Raw genomic sequence first — 18537 nt, forward strand, 5'->3', positions numbered from 1 at the left:
AAGGGGGAAAAAAAAAAAAAAAAAAAATATATATATATATATATATATATATATATATATATATATATATATTTTTTTTTTTTTTTTTTTTTTTTTTTTTTTTCCATAGAACATCTTACAGAAAAAAATCAAAATCTTTAGGTTCGACATAATATCACCATCCATTATTTTATCCATTTATTTATATAAGATTATATGTTTCAGTTTATATATAATACATGTATATACTACCCACAACCTCATTTTAAAATTTGCCATTTTAAATTTCAGTTGAGGAAGACTGTGTCTAGGCGTTTATACCCTAGGGATGTTGCTCCAGGTGTGCCACTGAAAACAACTGGGGATGGGAATTGTCTTTTTAGAGCTTGTTCCTTACTGTTGCTTGGGCATGATCGTTACCACACCGAAATGAGGGTGAGAGCTGTGACAGAACTGATTCTGAACAAAGAATACTTAGATGATGAATTTTTGAGCAGACTTATTGGTGGTAAGTAACCAAAAATTCTCAGACAGTTAAACATAACAACATATATATGTATATATCTTGAGTTATAAGGTGTACAGATTTGAAAATGACCCAGATGTTTTATTTATATATACCTCAAGGTCTCATTTTTGTGTTACTTGAGCCTGTTTTTTCTCTCTCAACAAAAATTGCAATAATTGTTTTAAAATGGTCTTTTGTACTTGTAACATTTTATTCATGTTTTCTCTTTGAAGTGTATTTTGCCTTTGATGCAAATTTTTAGCTAGAATTATTTTAATTTCAGGATGAAGCACTCAAGTAGTGGATGTTCTATTACCCTCCTCAGTGACATCAATGAAAGGATGCAATGACATCACAGCTTTCCAGAGGGAAATTTTGAAATTGGCAAACCCCAATCAGTATGCAAACATGTGGCATTTGTTTGCTTTGTCAGTAGTCTGTCACACTCCCATTGAATCTATCTACCCAGAAGTGGCAAATCCAGGGGTGGATCGACAACTAATGAATGTGACCATCACCCCACCCTCCGCATCAGCTGCCGTCATGAGAATCATGTGGACTCATACCACGAATGTAGAACTGAGGATGGGGACCCAACCACTTTGTACCAGTGATAGACAGCTTGCCAACAAATGAGAATCAAAAGAGAAAACACAATGCAATGGATGAAGGTGAATTTCATATTGAAATGTGCTCTAAATGCTGTAATAAGAAAAATTGATTGTTTTTGAACCTAGAAAAGCATGTTTTACCCTAACAAACCTGGGTATTGTCCGCCTTTTAAATTTATTTCAATTATGTAATTTTTAAAGCATATTACTATCATGATTTTGCGCAATAGCCTAGGAAACAAATTGTTAAATGTAAATTTTTTTCCCAAAATCCAAGGAGTATGACTTTTAAGCCCCCAGTAAGTGATCTTTGCCATTAATTTCCAGACAGTACCCATACAGTGCAAGACGAGGAAGCGATGCAAGAGGGGGTAAAAGTGTTTCCTGAAACTTAACTTCTGCAGTGTGAAACTACAAAGAAGAAGCGCTCTGGAGGTAAAATAGAGGGGTGGATGGCCCATTTTTGATGAAAATAACTACTGACTGGTTATAGTGCCATCATGTTATTTCTACTTAGTTATTTGATTTGGATAATGCACAGGATAATGCTCTTAAATGTGATGATGGCAGGAGTGTCATTTCTATGCATACTCAAGTGAGTACCTCCTGTTTCATTTTGTAGTAAATTCCATCTCAGTTTTGTGCATTTATGGTCATTTTGGCCAATTTCAGTGCCCTATGTCTAGTGTAAGAAATCTGATAACAGAAAAATTACAGGACTAGATTATGTCAAGACAGTTAACCAGGAGATAATTGACTTGGAAAAATAATGTTTAGGGAATATTCATTAAATGTAATTTTTTGACCAACATCCATGCAGTGCAGCTCCAAGTCCCTAGAAAGTGATCTTTACAATTAATTTCCAGGCAGTACCCAGACAGTGTTAGGCAAGGAAGAGACAGAAGAGGAGTTGAATGTGTTGCCAGAAACTGAACGTCTGGAGTCCGGGGTTACTAAGAAGAAACGTTCTGGGCCCGGTTTTATAAAGGACATTTAGCACTAACCACCGGTTAAATCCAACGTTTAACTTAAACGACGTTTAACCAGGTTTCATAAAGGTCGTTTAGCACTAACCAATGGTTAAATCTTCTAAACGGTTGGTTAAATTTATACGCTCAAGGGAGGTAGTTTAAATTCCTTAACCGCCGGTTAAAAATGGCAAACCTGCTGCGGTTTGCCAGAAATCCTCGCAGATATTTATATATATATATATACCTTTTAGACTGAGAAGAGAAGAAATTTCAGTAGAGATTTATTTGATTTTGATGGAGCAACTGAGCAAGAACTCATTGAAAGATTTAGATTCAGTAGAAATTCAATACTGTACTTAGAAAACTTACTTCACAACCAAATAGCTCCAGAGACAGAAAGGAATCATTCTTTGAGTGTTAGAGAGCAACTTCTAATAGCACTGCGATTTTTCGCCTACGGTTCTTTTTTGAAAGTTTTGGGGGACACCGTTGGGCCCAGCAAATCGACTGTTAAGTCGAGTGGTCAGAAAGGTGGCCTTGGCTCTGTGTGAGCATCAAGCTGACTTCATCAAATTTCCTGCTACACCCCAGGCTGGGCAGGTGTGAAGGACGTTTTTTTTAGGATAGCTGGTTTCCCGGGATGTATTGGTAGCATTGACTGCACTCATGTGAGGATTCAAGCGCCTAGTGAAAAAGAGCCAGCGTTCGTGAACAGAAAAAAACTTTCACAGCATTAACGTACAGGCTGTATGTGACCACAAAGGTGTGTATTTTGTTTAGAAATTTTAATTCAAACAAATGGTCCTTACTGGCAAAAAAGTGAAAAATAACTGTAGATGAGACACTGTCATTCAGGCGAGTGAGCGGCCATCTTTGTAATAATATTGTGACACAGTGGCCAGGGAGTGTCCACGACTCACATGTATTTAACACCTCCTCTCTTGGAAGAGAGCTAGCAAGGCATAATACATCAGAGTTAGGTACACTTCTTGGTGACAGCGGTTATCCCTTTAAACCATACCTGCTAACACCATACCTGAATCCCACCACCAGGGCCCAAGAGAGGTTTAACAGATCCCATAAGGTAACACGGACATTGATTGAGAGAGAATTTGGAATATGGAAAAGAAGGTAACTAGCTGGCAATATCCACCAAAAATTGTTATAAAATTATGTTTGTGAACATATTTGTACTGGGGGCACATGCTGGGGGGGGGGGGGGGGGGTCACTGCTACTTTGCTACATTTAAGAATGTACCAGCATATGCATTTAATACTTAAATATTCCATTAATTTATTCAGTAACTATATTTTCTTAATAAATTCCAAATTTTGCTGTCTACATAAATTGTTTGCTTCTATTGGGTATTCTATTTATTTCCAGATTTCACTGCCTTCATGCCGAAATTACGAATGTCACCAGGGAGGGTGTGCAATATCATTGGTGCGTGTGCAGTCTTGCACAACGTAGCCATTCTTAGGAATGAGCCACTGCCAGATGGAAATGATCCTGGTCCAGGCCCAGATATGGAAATTCAGTACAATGGCCCTGAAGACGGCAAGGCCGTAAGGGACCATGTGGCAAGGGCATTTTTCTCTTAATAATAATAAGTACTATGAATATAGCCAAGTAGAAAAAACTTTAATATAAAACTTTAATATATTTTTCATGTAATATAAACTGTTTAATTTTAAATTTAAGTTTCAAGTACAAAGAATTGTTTTTGTAATATTATTTGAACTAATAAATTGATCTATTTACATGTATGTACATACTACTAGTACATGTATACTGTCATATTGTACATATGTTGATTAATAAACCAATAATATTTTAATACTGTAATTGACAATGAGTAAAGATATATTAACATTTTAGAAACATGTATACAACTATAAGTCATGTAAATCTGCAAAAAACAATAAAATGCCTGCTTTGCTATTGACAAAGGGTATTGATATACATAAACATTTCACAATTTAAACATTTTATACAACTACTTGCTGAGAGGCATGCAAAAATGGCGATGACTTGGGTACCACCGGGAGGCGAGCGCAAACGAGGTATACCAAGGATAACCTGGAGGAGAACCTTCTAGAATGATCTGCAAAGAGGTAACATCAGGTGGGAGGAGATGGAGAAGGCCGCTGCCAACCGGACAAGTTGAAAAAAGTTTGCCGCCCAATGTCCTACGTCGGACAGGAGGAACTAATAATAAATAATAAAATAATCTGAAAGAAAGTGCTTTTAGAGATCACACTGTTAGAGAAGCAACTTTTTTTTAGCAATAAATTAACTAGCTCTACTCAGTTGCTAAAAGTTGCTTTTCTAATAGTTGAATCTCTAAAAGCAGTTTCTTCTCAGTAAGTTTGGCATTAATTGCCTCCTGCTTCAAAACTTGCTTCTGTAGACTTTCCACATCTGATTCTGTTCTTTCTACAATGAAGAAAAGAGATATAACATATACTGTAATGTTACTTATGCAAAAGTTCAAGCCTTTTATTAAAAAAATTGTTATTTTTACTTAACATAACAAATGAAAACAGGTACTTTGGGTACAAGCACAGACAGTAACATATTGTGTATAACTGAAGTCTGCACTGGCTCTTCAATATGTCTTACCTGTTCTTGACATGCTACATGTGTGCTTCTTTCTTTTCTTTGGAATTTGGGTTTCTCTTGACTTGACTTGCTAGTAGTGGGGACGGGAGGCGGGAACGGGAATGGTGGAGAATCTGTAAATAGTTGTAAAATTATATAATATTTACCTGTAATAAAAAAATACATACATTGCATGTATAAAACTACTAGTATATTTTACTTTTTTTTTCTTTTTTTTAATAACTATCCATAATCTGGTAAAAACATCAAAGAAACTAGTTTCCTTTTGAATATTTTTATGATATTATTATCATTATAATTATTTATTCATTTATTATTATTATTTTTATTTATTTATTGATTTTTTTAAATAAGTACATAGATTTCTAAACATACTTTGGCAATCTAAATCATCTAGCAGTGATTCTAAATCCACTGTAACTATATCATCTGTACTTCCTTGTAAATTAGGGATTTCAGCCACTTCAAAGAACAAAAAAATTCACATCAATTCAATTAAAACAATTTGCATTTTCAATTATTTTAATTATTTTATTGAAATAAAATATTTGTTTTGATTTTAGAGAATTGATACAATATGATATCATTTGTGATAGTAAAAATGACATGGAAATGGCATTAGCAAATTTTCCTCATTTTAGTGTATGTGGGAGAGTGGGTATCTAAGTTTCAAAAGAGACACAAGTCCATTGTAATTTTGCTCAAGTACTCTTGCCTGGCACGCAATGATCTCGTGACCCAGTTCTGAGCTGTCACTCACTTTTGAACTGGTCAAAACAAGTGCGCTCAAACGCAGTTCGGTTTTACCGTTTGATTCATGGAAGAGCTTACGCTGTATTTTTTAACTCATTTGCAAGGATTGGGTAGGATATTGGGATTATTATCACTGATCAACATGTTTAGTTTGAGGACAACAATGCCCATTAGATCTATTCAGTGGAAGAAATATATTTTTTTAAAGTTTTGCTGGAACGTGCACGATGATACGGCGCGGGACCATTCAGGAATTTGGGAAATGATGGAATTACTGTAACGGAGGTTTTATCTAACAGTACACGGAACAAGAAGTATGCACTTATCAGTATGCTTGGATGTATGGTTACGGTCTCTGTTAGATCTTTTCACAGTAGAGGAAATATTGTTTTTTGTACTTTTTCTGAAACATGTTCGACAGCGTGGGAATGGGACATTACGACAGTAGTGCATCGGAGGTTTTATCTAAGAGTAAAAGAGGCCAAGAACAATGCACTGGATGGAAATACATGTCTAAATGTTCAACGCAGGTTTTTATCATAATAAAAGGTAACAATCACATTAATTGCTTTTTCTTGAGTTCCACCAATAGAAAATGTCTCGACGAGTGTAAGGTCAAGGTCATTTGAAATGCACGTCTCTGAAGCAGACGACATAATGCATTATCGTCAGCATAGCATTTATAAAATTACTAATCTATTTATTAAATCAATAATTGTAAAATAATTTAATCATGAAGTACCTGTTGTCTCAAACCCATCGGACACACCACAAAGGCGGGGTCGTCCTTGTGCAGCTGTATGATCTTTTCTGTTGTGGCATCCAGCGGTGGAGCAGGAGCTCCACCCCTAGTCTTGGCACTATGGCTGCGTAGCCCACAGTGAGCTTTCTTGGCCGCAGTAACCAGCTGCCTCCATTTTTCTTTACATTCTTCATGTATTCTGCTAGCTGTACCAACAGCAGTGATTTTCCTGCTAATCTTGAGCCACACATCAAGCTTGGACTTGTTGTCCAAGCTTAATGTGTGCTTGTTCTTGATGGTGCTGTGGTCTGCCTCTACCAGCTCCACCAGTAAAGTCTGTTCACTGACAGACCAGTTTTGTTTTCTGCTCCTCTTTTTCTCGGACATTGACATATTTCCAAAGTAGATCAAAGCAGACAACACAAATGAGCAATTAATTATCATATATATTTATTTTGTTTATAGAAACCTATTGCATTCTGGGGAATTTTATTTCCAAATATGGTCTGGATAAGTTGTTTATAGCAACTAAACACTTGTTAAGAAAATTAAACGTCCGTTAACTAACCGGCTGTTTAAACTCTGTTTATAAAACACAATTTTAACCGCTGTTTAGTTAGCAGTGTTTAGAGAATTTAACTACTGGTTAGGCTTATACACTGGTTAGTGGTAAACGTCCTTTATAAAACCGGGCCCTGGTGGTTAACTAGAGGGGTGGATGGCCCAGTTCAAATGGTTGAAAATAAGAACTGACTGTGGTCATAGTGCTGTTATGTGTGTCACCTGTATTAATGCCAAAAAAGATAATGTATTGACATCAGGCAAAAAGAAACTGGCTACAACAAAGAAGGATGACCTGGTAAAGCACATGCATTCTGTAGATCATCGGACAGCCTCATCTCTACCAACAATGAGAAAAAGTTTGCAAAAGGCTTGCCATCATGCTCATAACACGGTGAAAAATGCCATTATAGCCCAGATGCGAACTGTCCTGACACAAGCAAAGGAAGCCATTCCTTCAGTGAAAAATTCAAAACTAATCAAACTTCAAATCCAAAATGTAAGTTTACTTGTGCAAAGGTGTATGTGATACAGTAGTTGCTTAATTAATTTGAGTAAAACAATTATTTTGTTAATTTTTTTTTCTTGGTCTGGCTAGGTGGCTCCCACTGTGCAAAGACAAAAGAATGTCCTGCGCGAGCATTTTAATTGTGCCAAAAATCACAGGGGTCTCTCTGAGTAAATTTTGCACACAGACCACGTCATCACTCAAGGGTCACTGGCAGAGAGTAAATTAAATCGTTTTTTTTTTTTTTACAGTTGAGATGACAGATTCCTGTACATGCGTTTTCCTGTACATGCGTGTCTGATACTCATTACCAACACCATAGGTCCATAAGTGACATTTATGAAGTAATGGCCAGCATGGTGAAGGGTGACATCTTGGAAGATCGGGCAAGCAGTCCATATCCATACTATGGCATTGAAATTGATGAAGCTACTGATTGCGTTAACAAATCAATAGTGATTGCTTTCATGCGTTTCTTGGACAAAACTGACTCCATGAAAACATCATTTATTGGAGTGAAAGAACTGAAATGTCAGGACTCTGAATCTATTTTCAATGCCACCATGCAGATTTTACAGGAGAATGACCTGCCATTGGAAGAATTGTATGGATTAGCCACAGATGGGGCAAGTGTTATGTCTGGAGTTCACAATGGTGTCGCAACACGGTAATATATTATTATTAATGTGTAAAACAAGAAATTTTATCATTTATTTACAATACAGTTTCATGGTCAAACAAATATATTTTGGGTAGTCTTTTCTTGTTTTGTTGTTTTCTTATTATATCATTAGCATTATTTACTGAATGATTTATTTGTAAATCCAAGATGCAGGCTGCTGGATTCATGAGATAGTTTTACCATACTTGTAGTAAAGGTTTTAGGAAAGCACAGTGTTTGAATGTTGCTTTAGGATTTTGTATCAGATGAAATTTTGATTTACTTTTGTGTTTGCATTATTTCCTTTATTAAATAGTTATAATAATAATAATAATATTCTTTTTGTTTTTTCTTTACAGCTTTAAACACTTGTTGGGCACCTTGTGTCAGTTCATTGCATGGCACACCGACTACAGTTATTAAGTGAGAAAGCGGCCAACAGTGTTCCATACATGGGAAAATTTATCGCAGTCTTGAATGAGTTTGCAAAAGCTCTGAAGTTTTCGCCAAAATTCCAGTGTGTACTGGAACAATGCAAAGAGATGAGCAATGTGAAAGCGAGCAAAATTCACCAAGTATTTTTTACAAGATGGCTCTCTTTTGCTGATAGTGTATCATCTTTAGCAGGGTGCATCGGCCCAGTAATTTCAGCTCTACAGACCCTTGCCCTAGAAAGGAATCTCCAAGGCAGGGCTGTCCTGCATGGGGGAGTGGATCAAATGGGGACGGTTAGATTTGTATTGATGGCACACTTTCTGGCTGATGTAGTTGGGATGTTGGGCATTTTGTCCAAAATCATGCAGAAGCAAGATGCTACTTACTCAGCAATCAAAAGTCAAATTGATGCAACCATATTGGGGATTCAGAGTATGCTGACAACACTAGGACCTTATTTGTCTAAAGCACTGCAGGCTTTGTCCAGCATCCCAGATGGATCTGGGTATACATCCTATGCAGGGGATGAACTGAAGGACTGTGTAGGGCATCGGGAGAAATTTCAGGAAGCAGCAACTGCTTATATTGATGAAGTAGTAACCAGATTGACATCTTGTTTCCCCAATCATGATATAATGTCATGCTTTAAGGATTTTTTGCCTGCTGAGTGTCGACTGATATCCAAAGAGGAGGCCACTACACACATTACAGAATTGGCAGACAAATACCAGTCATTGGTGGACAAGGAGGCAGTGAGGATGGAATGGCCTCTCCTCTACAGAGTTATGCAGTCACCAAGTTACAAGAAATTGGTCAGCAGAAGATTTTTTTAAGTGTTTTTACACCCGAACTGTAATACCTACCTAAATTTGAGTAAGTTAGCTGCTATTGGCTTGATTTTGCCAGTTACGTCTGTGAATTGCGAGAGGGGCATATCCAGGTATAATGCCATCAAGACAGACTCCAGAAACATGATATCTGTGGAGCACATGGATCACTTGATGGCATTATACCTGGAGTCGCCAGGATTGGACAAGTTTGACTTTGAGAAATGTTTTGATCAATGGCTCGTGAAAAAGGAAAGGAGGGTGTCAGAGAATTAAGCTCTCCTGGGGAGGAGAGATCGAAAAAGGAGAGGAGAGGAGAGTCGGGGCCATGCGGTGCGTTACTGTTTCAGACAAAGTGTGGAAGCGTTTTAAGCGCTGGACGTTGTAGTGATGGGATTTATTGTTGGAAAAGACTGTGTTGATGTTCCGTGGACTGCACTGAATGCTTTGATACCATATGTGCGCCAAGTTACGGCATAAACTAACCAAGATAAGAATCGGCGGCAAGTACACGTGTACCTCTCTGTTACATTGCATTAGTTACTGTTACGTTATGTACTGTGATAATCTGGAAACTGATCTTTATTCAGTGGAAATCTTAAGTTTCGAAAATAATAAAGGAGACATTCAGAACATATGCAAATGCGCTGTTGTTTTTCCTGACAATTTGGGGGCTCGTCCGGGAGCTGAATAAAGACAGCGGAACGATGCTGACTGTGGAACAAATGATTTCAACATATGCCGTGAGTTGCAGCCTTGAGAGCTATAATTACTGTGTGATGCTCAGTGTAGTGAAACGAACTGACTGGAACATATGCTATCATACCGTTAGTTACAGTTGTGTGCCGTTTGATACTAGATGTGGACTGGTGTAATGAACGTTATAGCCCATGCAGCTGACAGTGTTTATTCAAGTTGATCAACTGACACTTAAATGTTATCAGTGACAGTAGTGTTGTGCATTACAAAAGTGTGTAATGTGTTGGTACTGCCTAACAGTGGTTAGCAGTAATACAGTTGTACCCTATATAGTGGTGTTGTGCATTACAAAAGTGTGTAATGTGTTGGTATTGTCTAACAGTGGTTAGCAGTAATACAGTTGTACCCTATAGTGGTGTTGTGCATTACAAAAGTGTGTAATGTGTTGGTATTGTCTAACAGTGGTTAGCAGTAATACAGTTGTGCCCTATAGTGGTGTTGTGCATTACAAAAGTGTGTAATGTGTTGGTACTGCCTAACAGTGGTTAGCAGTAATACAGTTGTACCTTATAGTAGTGTTGTGCATTACAAAAGGTGTAATGTGTTGGTACTGCCTAACAGTGGTTAGCAGTAATACAGTTGTACCTAATGGTAGTGTTCATATTACAAAGAGAAGTAATGTGTTGGTATGATGATTTAGTGTTACCTTTAGTTGTGTTTACTTTACAAGCAGTACAGTGTGTGGATATATTCAACAGTGTTAAATTACATGAGTGTAATTAAGTGAAGGTACAAACAGTACATGTAGGTGGTAGTGTGCTGTAGTGGTACAGTGTGGTGACATAGGACTGATAGAGTGCTAAATATACTTAAGTGATTTAGTAAAGCACTGTTGTACGTAGAGTAGTGTGTAGCACTCTTTAGTTGAGTAGATATTCATTTTACCTATAGACAGCTAGAAAACATCCTACAGCATGGATACGAGTAAATACATCAGTGATGGTCAAAAGTTAGGGTATGAAGCTGAACAATTGAGAGAGTATGTAGCAAAATGTGAACAGCAGTACCTAGAGCGTGAAGTGAGAGCACGTGTCCGTGAAGATGAAAGAAAGGAACAGGAATTGGAAGTGATAAGATTAAACCATGAATTAGAAATGGAAAAGCAAGAACTTGACAGAAAGTTTCAGCGAGAAGAACAGCAACGGGCATTAGAGAAGGAGCATATGGAAATAGAAAAGATGAAGCTCCAGGTACAATTGGGCAAACAGAAGACCAAATTCAGTGCAAGTACCTCAAGTGAAACAAGTGTTAAGGCGTCACGCCCAAAGTTACCTGCATTCGATGAAAATAAAGATGACATGGATGCATTTTTAGATTGTTTTGAACGCTTTGCTTCTAGTCAGCAGTGGCCAAAAGAGAGTTGGTTGAAGTGAGTCTAAGCCCATTGTTAACTGGTTAAGGTCTGCAGGCGTATTCTAGTATGCCAGCCGAGGAAGCTAATAACTATGACAACTTGAAAGTAGCTTTGTTGAAGAGATATAGGTTTCGGTTTAAGTTCAGAAACTGTAAACCTGACAGTGGGGAAACGGTGTTTCAATTTGTTGCTAGGATGAAGAGATATTATCAAAGATGGAAAGAACTCTCAGAAGTTGAAGATACAGTAGAAAGCATCAATGACCTCATCATACGAGAGCAATTTATGTCGGCATGCTCCAATGAACTGTCAGTGTTCTTAAAAGAAAGGAAGCCAAGGACTGTTGATGAGATGACCAGGTTAGCAGAGCAATACCTTGAGGCACACAGTGGGTCCCCAGTCAAGGGGAAGAATAATTTCAGAGTTGAAGCTATTAAGGGATCAGATAATGTGGGTGCAGATTACCTCAGTAGGTTGTGTTAAATATGAAGTTGTGCTAGATGTTATATTAAGTTTCACATTTGTAAGTGAAGAAATGGTCAAGTTGTTTCAAGAGTTCCATTATAGTTACTAAGTTTATTATAGAGTAAGAGTTCATGTATAACTTCAGTAGTTAAGTAGTTCAGCTGTTTACTGTTATTAGTTAATAGTTTTTAAAAGTGTTACATAGTTAAGGAGTTGTCGTCAGACTAATTAATATGTTGGTTGTGTAGATGGACATGTTGACGTTACTGTTTCAGACAGAGTGTGGAAGCGTTTTAAGCGCTGGACGTTGTAGTGATGGGATTTATTGTTGGAAAAGACTGTGTTGATGTTCCGTGGACTGCACTGAATGCTTTGATACCATATGTGCGCCAAGTTACGGCATAAACTAACCAAGATAAGAATCGGCGGCAAGTACACGTGTACCTCTCTGTTACATTGCATTAGTTACTGTTACGTTATGTACTGTGATAATCTGGAAACTGATCTTTATTCAGTGGAAATCTTAAGTTTCGAAAATAATAAAGGAGACATTCAGAACATATGGAAATGCGCTGTTGTTTTTCCTGACAGAGGGGTTTTCATGCAATTGTTCAAAATTCAGCTAAATATTGAAATATCTCATACCAATGTATGGATGTCAGTTTAGAGCAACTTTATTAAGGAATGAGGCTGTCCAGGTGAATATCCTCTAACCAGATGCACTTCTTTTCTGAACAGAAAATGTAGAAATGACATGGGACTTCTGGTTTTCTTTTCATATTTGCTGATTCCACGGCATGAAATGTTTTTACAGCATTAAGAACTAATCTGCATGCCTATGCCATGCAAACTTTCATTTCATAAATAATTGCTGTATTAGTTGTAAATTAAAGACTTTGACTTGGAATGATTATTGGCTATAACTAGGCATGGTGCCTATATCATATGACTCTTTGTGGGCTATTTTTTAAACAAGATATTGGCATTCTGCCTCAGCATTTTACATTTTTCTTAATTGCACATGATAAAAGATCCTGTTCAAAAGAGATTTGCAACCAAATTAGTTTTAATTTTTATGGTACCATAATTAAACTGCCTAATTCACCGTTCCGAGATGAGCGGATAAGCTCCGCCCCCTTAGATACTGTTGCTAGGTATAACAAGCAATAGTCAAAATGGCCACCGAGCAGACAAACATGGTGTCAGATTCCTTAGAGAACATACCAGAAAATATCGCAGTTAATTTCCTTCCGAATAGTGAATCTGTGTCAAAAAAAGGCTCTTCAAAAAGGACTGAACTATTTTACGCAAGGTTATATTCACAATGTGAAGATTTCTGAGGGAAACGGAACAATTTATGGTGACGCACAATGTTGGCGCTCGATGAGGAAAACTGAAGAACCGCACAAACTCCAAATCGAAATCGGCGATAAAATGTTGTCAGATTCATTTTGTTCTTGTAAAGCCGGGTAAGTTTTTACATTTTCTACTTTTTTCTTACAATTAGATTCTTTTAGAGGTACAATTGTTGCGTACGCCGTTCACGCCTTTCATTTGATCTATCATTTATATCTAGCCTACTGTAGTACCACAGTGGACATGTTTACATTTGTGCAGTGAAACTTCTGCACACGATATTGAGTCACTCAGAATGTGATAAATATATTTTTGGTCAAATGGTGTTTATTACAAGTACATTATTAGATTTCTGTGTTGTCTTACACACAATAATTAGAAAACCACCCTTGAAAACGTATTGAGTGTTCTCTTGTTTTTTTTTTTTTTTTTTTTTTTTTTTTTTGGGGGGGGGGGAGGTATAGATTCGAGTAAAGATGATTTTGACAGTTTGTAAAAATAATTCTTACCATATGAAATTTTAAATTTGAAGAAAAAATATTAGTCTCACTGCATCAAGAAAATAATTTAAAATTTCTTCACCAGACAAGAATTCCAAACCACCTCTAGAAAACCAAATGGTTGCTATCTCAGTGAGCTATTTTAGTAGACTGTTTACTTGCATTTTTTATCCCTATTCCCAGTATGTTTTGACTAAATTTTTTAAAAAATATAGATATTTCTTATTTTCACGAAACCAGAATTGTCCGTTTTCAACTATGTGCTGAATGCTTTTATTTTGCTTTTCCCCAGATAAATCATAACAAATTACTCATATGCTTAAAAGCCCATTCTGTGGTTTTATTATATACTTTTCAGCAATAAAATTCTACAGAGATAATATTTTTATGTACAGTACTGACATCGGGTAGTTTCTGTTTTGGACCTGAGTGTAGTGTTACAATGTGTAACACTCAAATTACACTAGATGATTTAATAGTATTATTTCAAAACCTGGGTGTTCAAGTTATGTGAAAATGTTGTTGAACTTCAGATTACCAAAGATAAGCCACCAAGACATCAACATCCTCAAAAACCTGAAAGGGAACCCATTGGCCTATATTGCTTCAGTGGATGTAGATATACCATTAAGAAAAGTGCAACTTGGCTCATATCTATCTTATCAGGTAAAAATCTGCTTGATATCACATAACATTTCGACAACAAGTTCTTATCAGCTTTTGGCCGAAAAGTGGCAAAATTGGGGTAAAAAAATCACTGTATACAATAAAAGCATTTTTCGCTTCTATATAACACATTTTCATTTAAGTAAGTGCAATTAAAAGTTATTTCTACAATTATAATTTACTTTTTAATAATTAATCATCTTCATTTGAGCTTTTATCAGTGACAAAAGTAACTTGAAATAAAGTTATAAAGCAACATATTGACAGTTGTCCGAACTTATGATGCATGTGGGCTATCCATGTATTAAAAATACTTCCAGCAGACTGAACAGTTAAACCAAATCTAATGGCAATATCCTTGAAACCAAAATTGTGACGTAACTGTATCAACACTGAAAATAAGCAGTCCTCTTGTGTCAAAATTTTAATATCATTCCGACCTTTTTCATGCTGTAGTATATAGTTGTCTGGTATCAAAAATTTGAACAAACTTTTAAGCCGCTTTTAAACCGCAACCGCAATTCCTGTGCAATATTTAACTTCGGTTCTTTGTCTAAAATGCTGTCTATTCCAAATTTCATTTGATCCTCAATTTTTTCCTTCAGCTGCTTTTTTTTTCATCTTTCAATTTCATGATCATTGACTCCAATTGCTTGATTTTGGTATTTTTCAAATCTAATTCACCACGCAATATGTGTTAATCTGTATTTATAGCTAACATGTCCATTGGAGAAACCCCTGCAATAAAAAAAAAATATATGTATATATTTACAATTATAATAAATGTATATGCTGACATGATTTCTTATTTAAATATACATTTAGTTTTTAATTATGACTGATTTATTTCAGACAAGAAACATCAAAGGGACAGCGGATTCAGTCCACGGAATTGGGGCAACTCCAGATAGAAAGTTGTGTGACAATGGACAAACTGGAATTGCAGAAATCAAATGTCCCTTCACAGCAAGAAACATGTAAATTTTGGCAGCATGTGAAGACATTGCCAATTTTTGTCTTGAAAACAATAATGGGGAAATAAGATTAAAAACAACCCATGGCTATTACGCTCAAATTCAAGGACAGCTCATGATAACAGGATGCGACTTCTGTGAATTTATTGTATTTACACAATTCAGAGGATTATGCCAGATCAAGCTTACATGGCAGAACTTCTATAAAAACTATCCAGATTTTCCAAAGACTTTGCAAAACCACTTTTGTCTAATACTTTAAACTTGACATAAACTTACACTGTTCTTCTGTCTGAGTGCCTGTACCAGTTTCTGTTTCAACAGTTGAGTCAGATGCATGCGAATTATTCTCATCACTGCAAGAACAAAAAATTATTTGAACGAAAAAAAATTATAATCTATGAAATTTTTGTTATGTATAAAGCTGAAATAGGCATAATGGGGCCATTAAATCAAGAATATGCTTCACAGTTAAATGAAATAATTGAATTGAGGCCACAAGTCCAATTTTTAAAAACTTTCTTTACGTCATGGAACATTATCCATAAATTTTGTGATCACTTGTACACCAGAACCAAATAAATTTCCCTCTGAATGGATTTCAAAAGTTTTGAGCATGAGCAAAACATTAGGGTCAGCTATTCTAATATCCAGGAATGTACAAAGGATTGTATTTCCAACGGCATTCTTGCTCATTCCGTCTCTAGTGTGACGGGTCCTTTATCTGGAATGTGCAAGAATCATTTGATGTTCATTCCGAGTATTCTAGCGACATTCTCACAAAGCTGTAAGAATTTGAAATTCCCTCCCGAATGGTGTACGAATTTTAAATTTCATTCATTCCGGTTGGTTCTGCTTATTTCCTGCTGATTGCAAATAAGTGTGACGGGGGTATTAGTTTGAACAAAGCACATTCTGTTGTGTACATATTTCTCAATCATTTTTTTTTTCCAAGAAATGAGTAATTGAAAATTATGCCTAATTTACATGTTCTCAGATGTTTTGATGTGTAGTATAATAATATTACCTTTCAACCTCCTGCTATAGTCTTTTCCTTGCTTTTCTGAAGACACTGCTGTCAAAGGGAACAGGATCAGGATAATCTGATGTTGGGCCACTGGCACTTTTGAAATGCTACATGTCATGAATGAAAAAATGTATAGTTTCTATTATAAAGGTTTATAGTTTAAAGGCATAAACATCAAACATATCTTCATAACACCGGTGGTTTAACCAGAAAAAGCCCCAGTAACCAGGGAAAATACACAATTTTACGATGCGTGGCTGTTACATTCCCTGTCCTGCATTACAAACTTACTAAGTCTGTCGCCATATTAATATTCGGCGCCATCTTCACGTTTTGTATACCGTTTACTGTAAATAAATTGTTTTTGCAATAAACTGAATAAGTAAATGTCTGCACTGCATAAATAAGAGCTTTAACTCACCTTTGAACATATATAAGTGTCTTTTGTAACATTCTTAACGCAGAGTTGTGTGACGGCTGCATGCACTGCATAAATAAGAGCTTTAACTCACCTTTGAACATATATAAGTGTCTTTTGTAACATTCTTAACGCAGAGTTGTGTGACGGCTGCATGCACGAATCCAGGTTAGACACTTCTCCAGCTGTGTTTTTGGCTTCGGAAAAGCAATGAAATACACCTCTTCCATTCGTTCCGGATAACGAGAATCAGATTTGCAACACCCATAACAACAGTGTTTTACTGACATGACTTTGTCGGAGAAACGTATTCTTAAGTGACAAAAAATGCAAAAATCTTCAGCGTAATCTGATACACCGGACAGATGATTGTTTGTCCAGTAAGATGGCGGCTGTTTACACATGCGTATCACGTGACATTAATTATATGGTTCTATTGGTTAAAACAATGCTGTCAATCACTCATCTCAGAACGGTGAATTGAACTGTCCTTATGTTATGGGTTATGGTTTACTTGGAAACTTTTGATGATATCTTGAGTTTACAAGCAGAGAAATGTAGAAAAAAGTCTGGTAGAAGGGAGCGCCTGAGCTATTAAGTTTTAAATGACCTTCTGAAGATTAAGCTAGAGGGGCCAGACACTGACAAAAGCACCATCAGACAAGGCAGAAGTCTCTCAGTGTAACCAATGCAGAAATCCCAACCATGCCTATATGATACAATGTTCAGACTGCAAAGAGTGGTTACACTAAGCGTGTGCAAATTTTCCAAGCTACATGATAACCACCCTGACAACTTCAACAAGCAAATACACTAAGTCTTGCAGTCTGTGCATGGAAGGTGACACTTATGTGCTAAACATCATTCAAGTGCTCAAACAGAACTAGGATGTGAAATGCATGTTCTTTTAAAGTTTTCCGGCTTGGGTCATAAGCTATTTGTTATAAAAACTATACTATTATTATGAAATAAACTTACTTTTTTGGTCTTGATTGATTTTGATTGAACTGAGTATGTTAAAATAAAGAATTGGTGTAGCTAATGTTGTATATTTAGAGTATAGAATTTCTTTAGTAGTACTGGTAGTTATAAGCAGTATTGAAATTTGTTGAAATTCTTTGTGTATGACTGAGTGAGAGTTGGAAAGACACTGACACGTTTGACCAGACTGGTCACAAAACATCATCTTTACAAAAATAAGTGGTATAGATTTTTTTGTACAAATGGACAAGGGATATGGCAGTGGAAGTCAAGTGCACCAAAGTTGTTATTCTACCAATCATTCTTGTAAAAGGTGACTGACATAATAATTATTATGCTTTTTTAAACTCACTCATTTTGTTCTACTGTTCAGGCCAAGAGACTACAGCTCAGTGGTACAACCAGTAGTTAATACTGGAAAAGCGACATTCAGATGATGACAACTGCAGTGAACTAAATGAATAGATGGAGAAAAGGGTGTTTAACTTCCCAATGTTTACACCAGACCAAAAAATGGCTGTAAACCTAGAACATATGACAAAGCAGCGGGATATACAGAAAAAGAACCATAAGAGAGTCCTGCCTTTGCCACCTAAAGAAGAAAAGAAAAATACATTGGCTTACAATTAGCCATATTTATCAACTTGTTCCCTCAATTAAAAATAGAAAAGCTTCATGCCATTTTGTTCATAGAAGTACATGTATGTTATGAATGAAATTTTGATGAAAAGTGTGTAAGGTCTACATCAGGTATTACATTAATAGGGAAAGATTTGGACTCAAATCTTAATTGCAACAGACATTAAATATTTCTGTGAGCTATGCAAAGAAAATTGCTTGTCAGATAAAAACCCCTTA

At 36.3% G+C, this 18537-nt stretch overlaps 2 protein-coding genes and 1 long non-coding RNA gene across 4 annotated transcripts; 2 read left to right on the forward strand and 1 right to left on the reverse strand.

The window, feature by feature from the left end:
• Positions 1-6620: 6620 nt before the first annotated feature.
• Positions 6621-18504, reverse strand: LOC106156101 (uncharacterized). 2 transcript variants are annotated; one of them, XR_015332240.1, is made up of 4 exons: positions 16793-18504; positions 16281-16387; positions 15533-15609; positions 6621-15017 (listed from the first exon to the last, which is right to left on the reverse strand). It is a non-coding gene; the product is annotated as an uncharacterized LOC106156101 (long non-coding RNA). The 2 variants fall into 2 exon arrangements; XR_015332239.1 differs by lacking the exon at positions 16793-18504 and adding an exon at positions 16702-16786.
• On the forward strand, positions 8316-9185 carry LOC147764847 (uncharacterized). Its single transcript, XM_087002842.1, has one exon. It carries the CDS (start codon positions 8316-8318, stop codon positions 9183-9185), a length of 870 nt encoding a protein of 289 aa, XP_086858968.1.
• Positions 13084-16294, forward strand: LOC147764848 (uncharacterized). The gene is made up of 3 exons (XM_087002844.1): positions 13084-13226; positions 14147-14279; positions 15132-16294. Exons 1-3 carry the CDS (start codon positions 13141-13143, stop codon positions 15258-15260), a joined length of 348 nt encoding a protein of 115 aa, XP_086858970.1. The 5' UTR covers positions 13084-13140; the 3' UTR covers positions 15261-16294.
• Positions 18505-18537: the final 33 nt, after the last annotated feature.

The sequence above is a fragment of the Lingula anatina genome, chromosome 1 (genome assembly GCF_051362555.1).
Source record: "Lingula anatina isolate TDL-2025a chromosome 1, LinAna3.0, whole genome shotgun sequence".
Lineage (NCBI taxonomy): Eukaryota > Metazoa > Brachiopoda > Lingulata > Lingulida > Lingulidae > Lingula > Lingula anatina.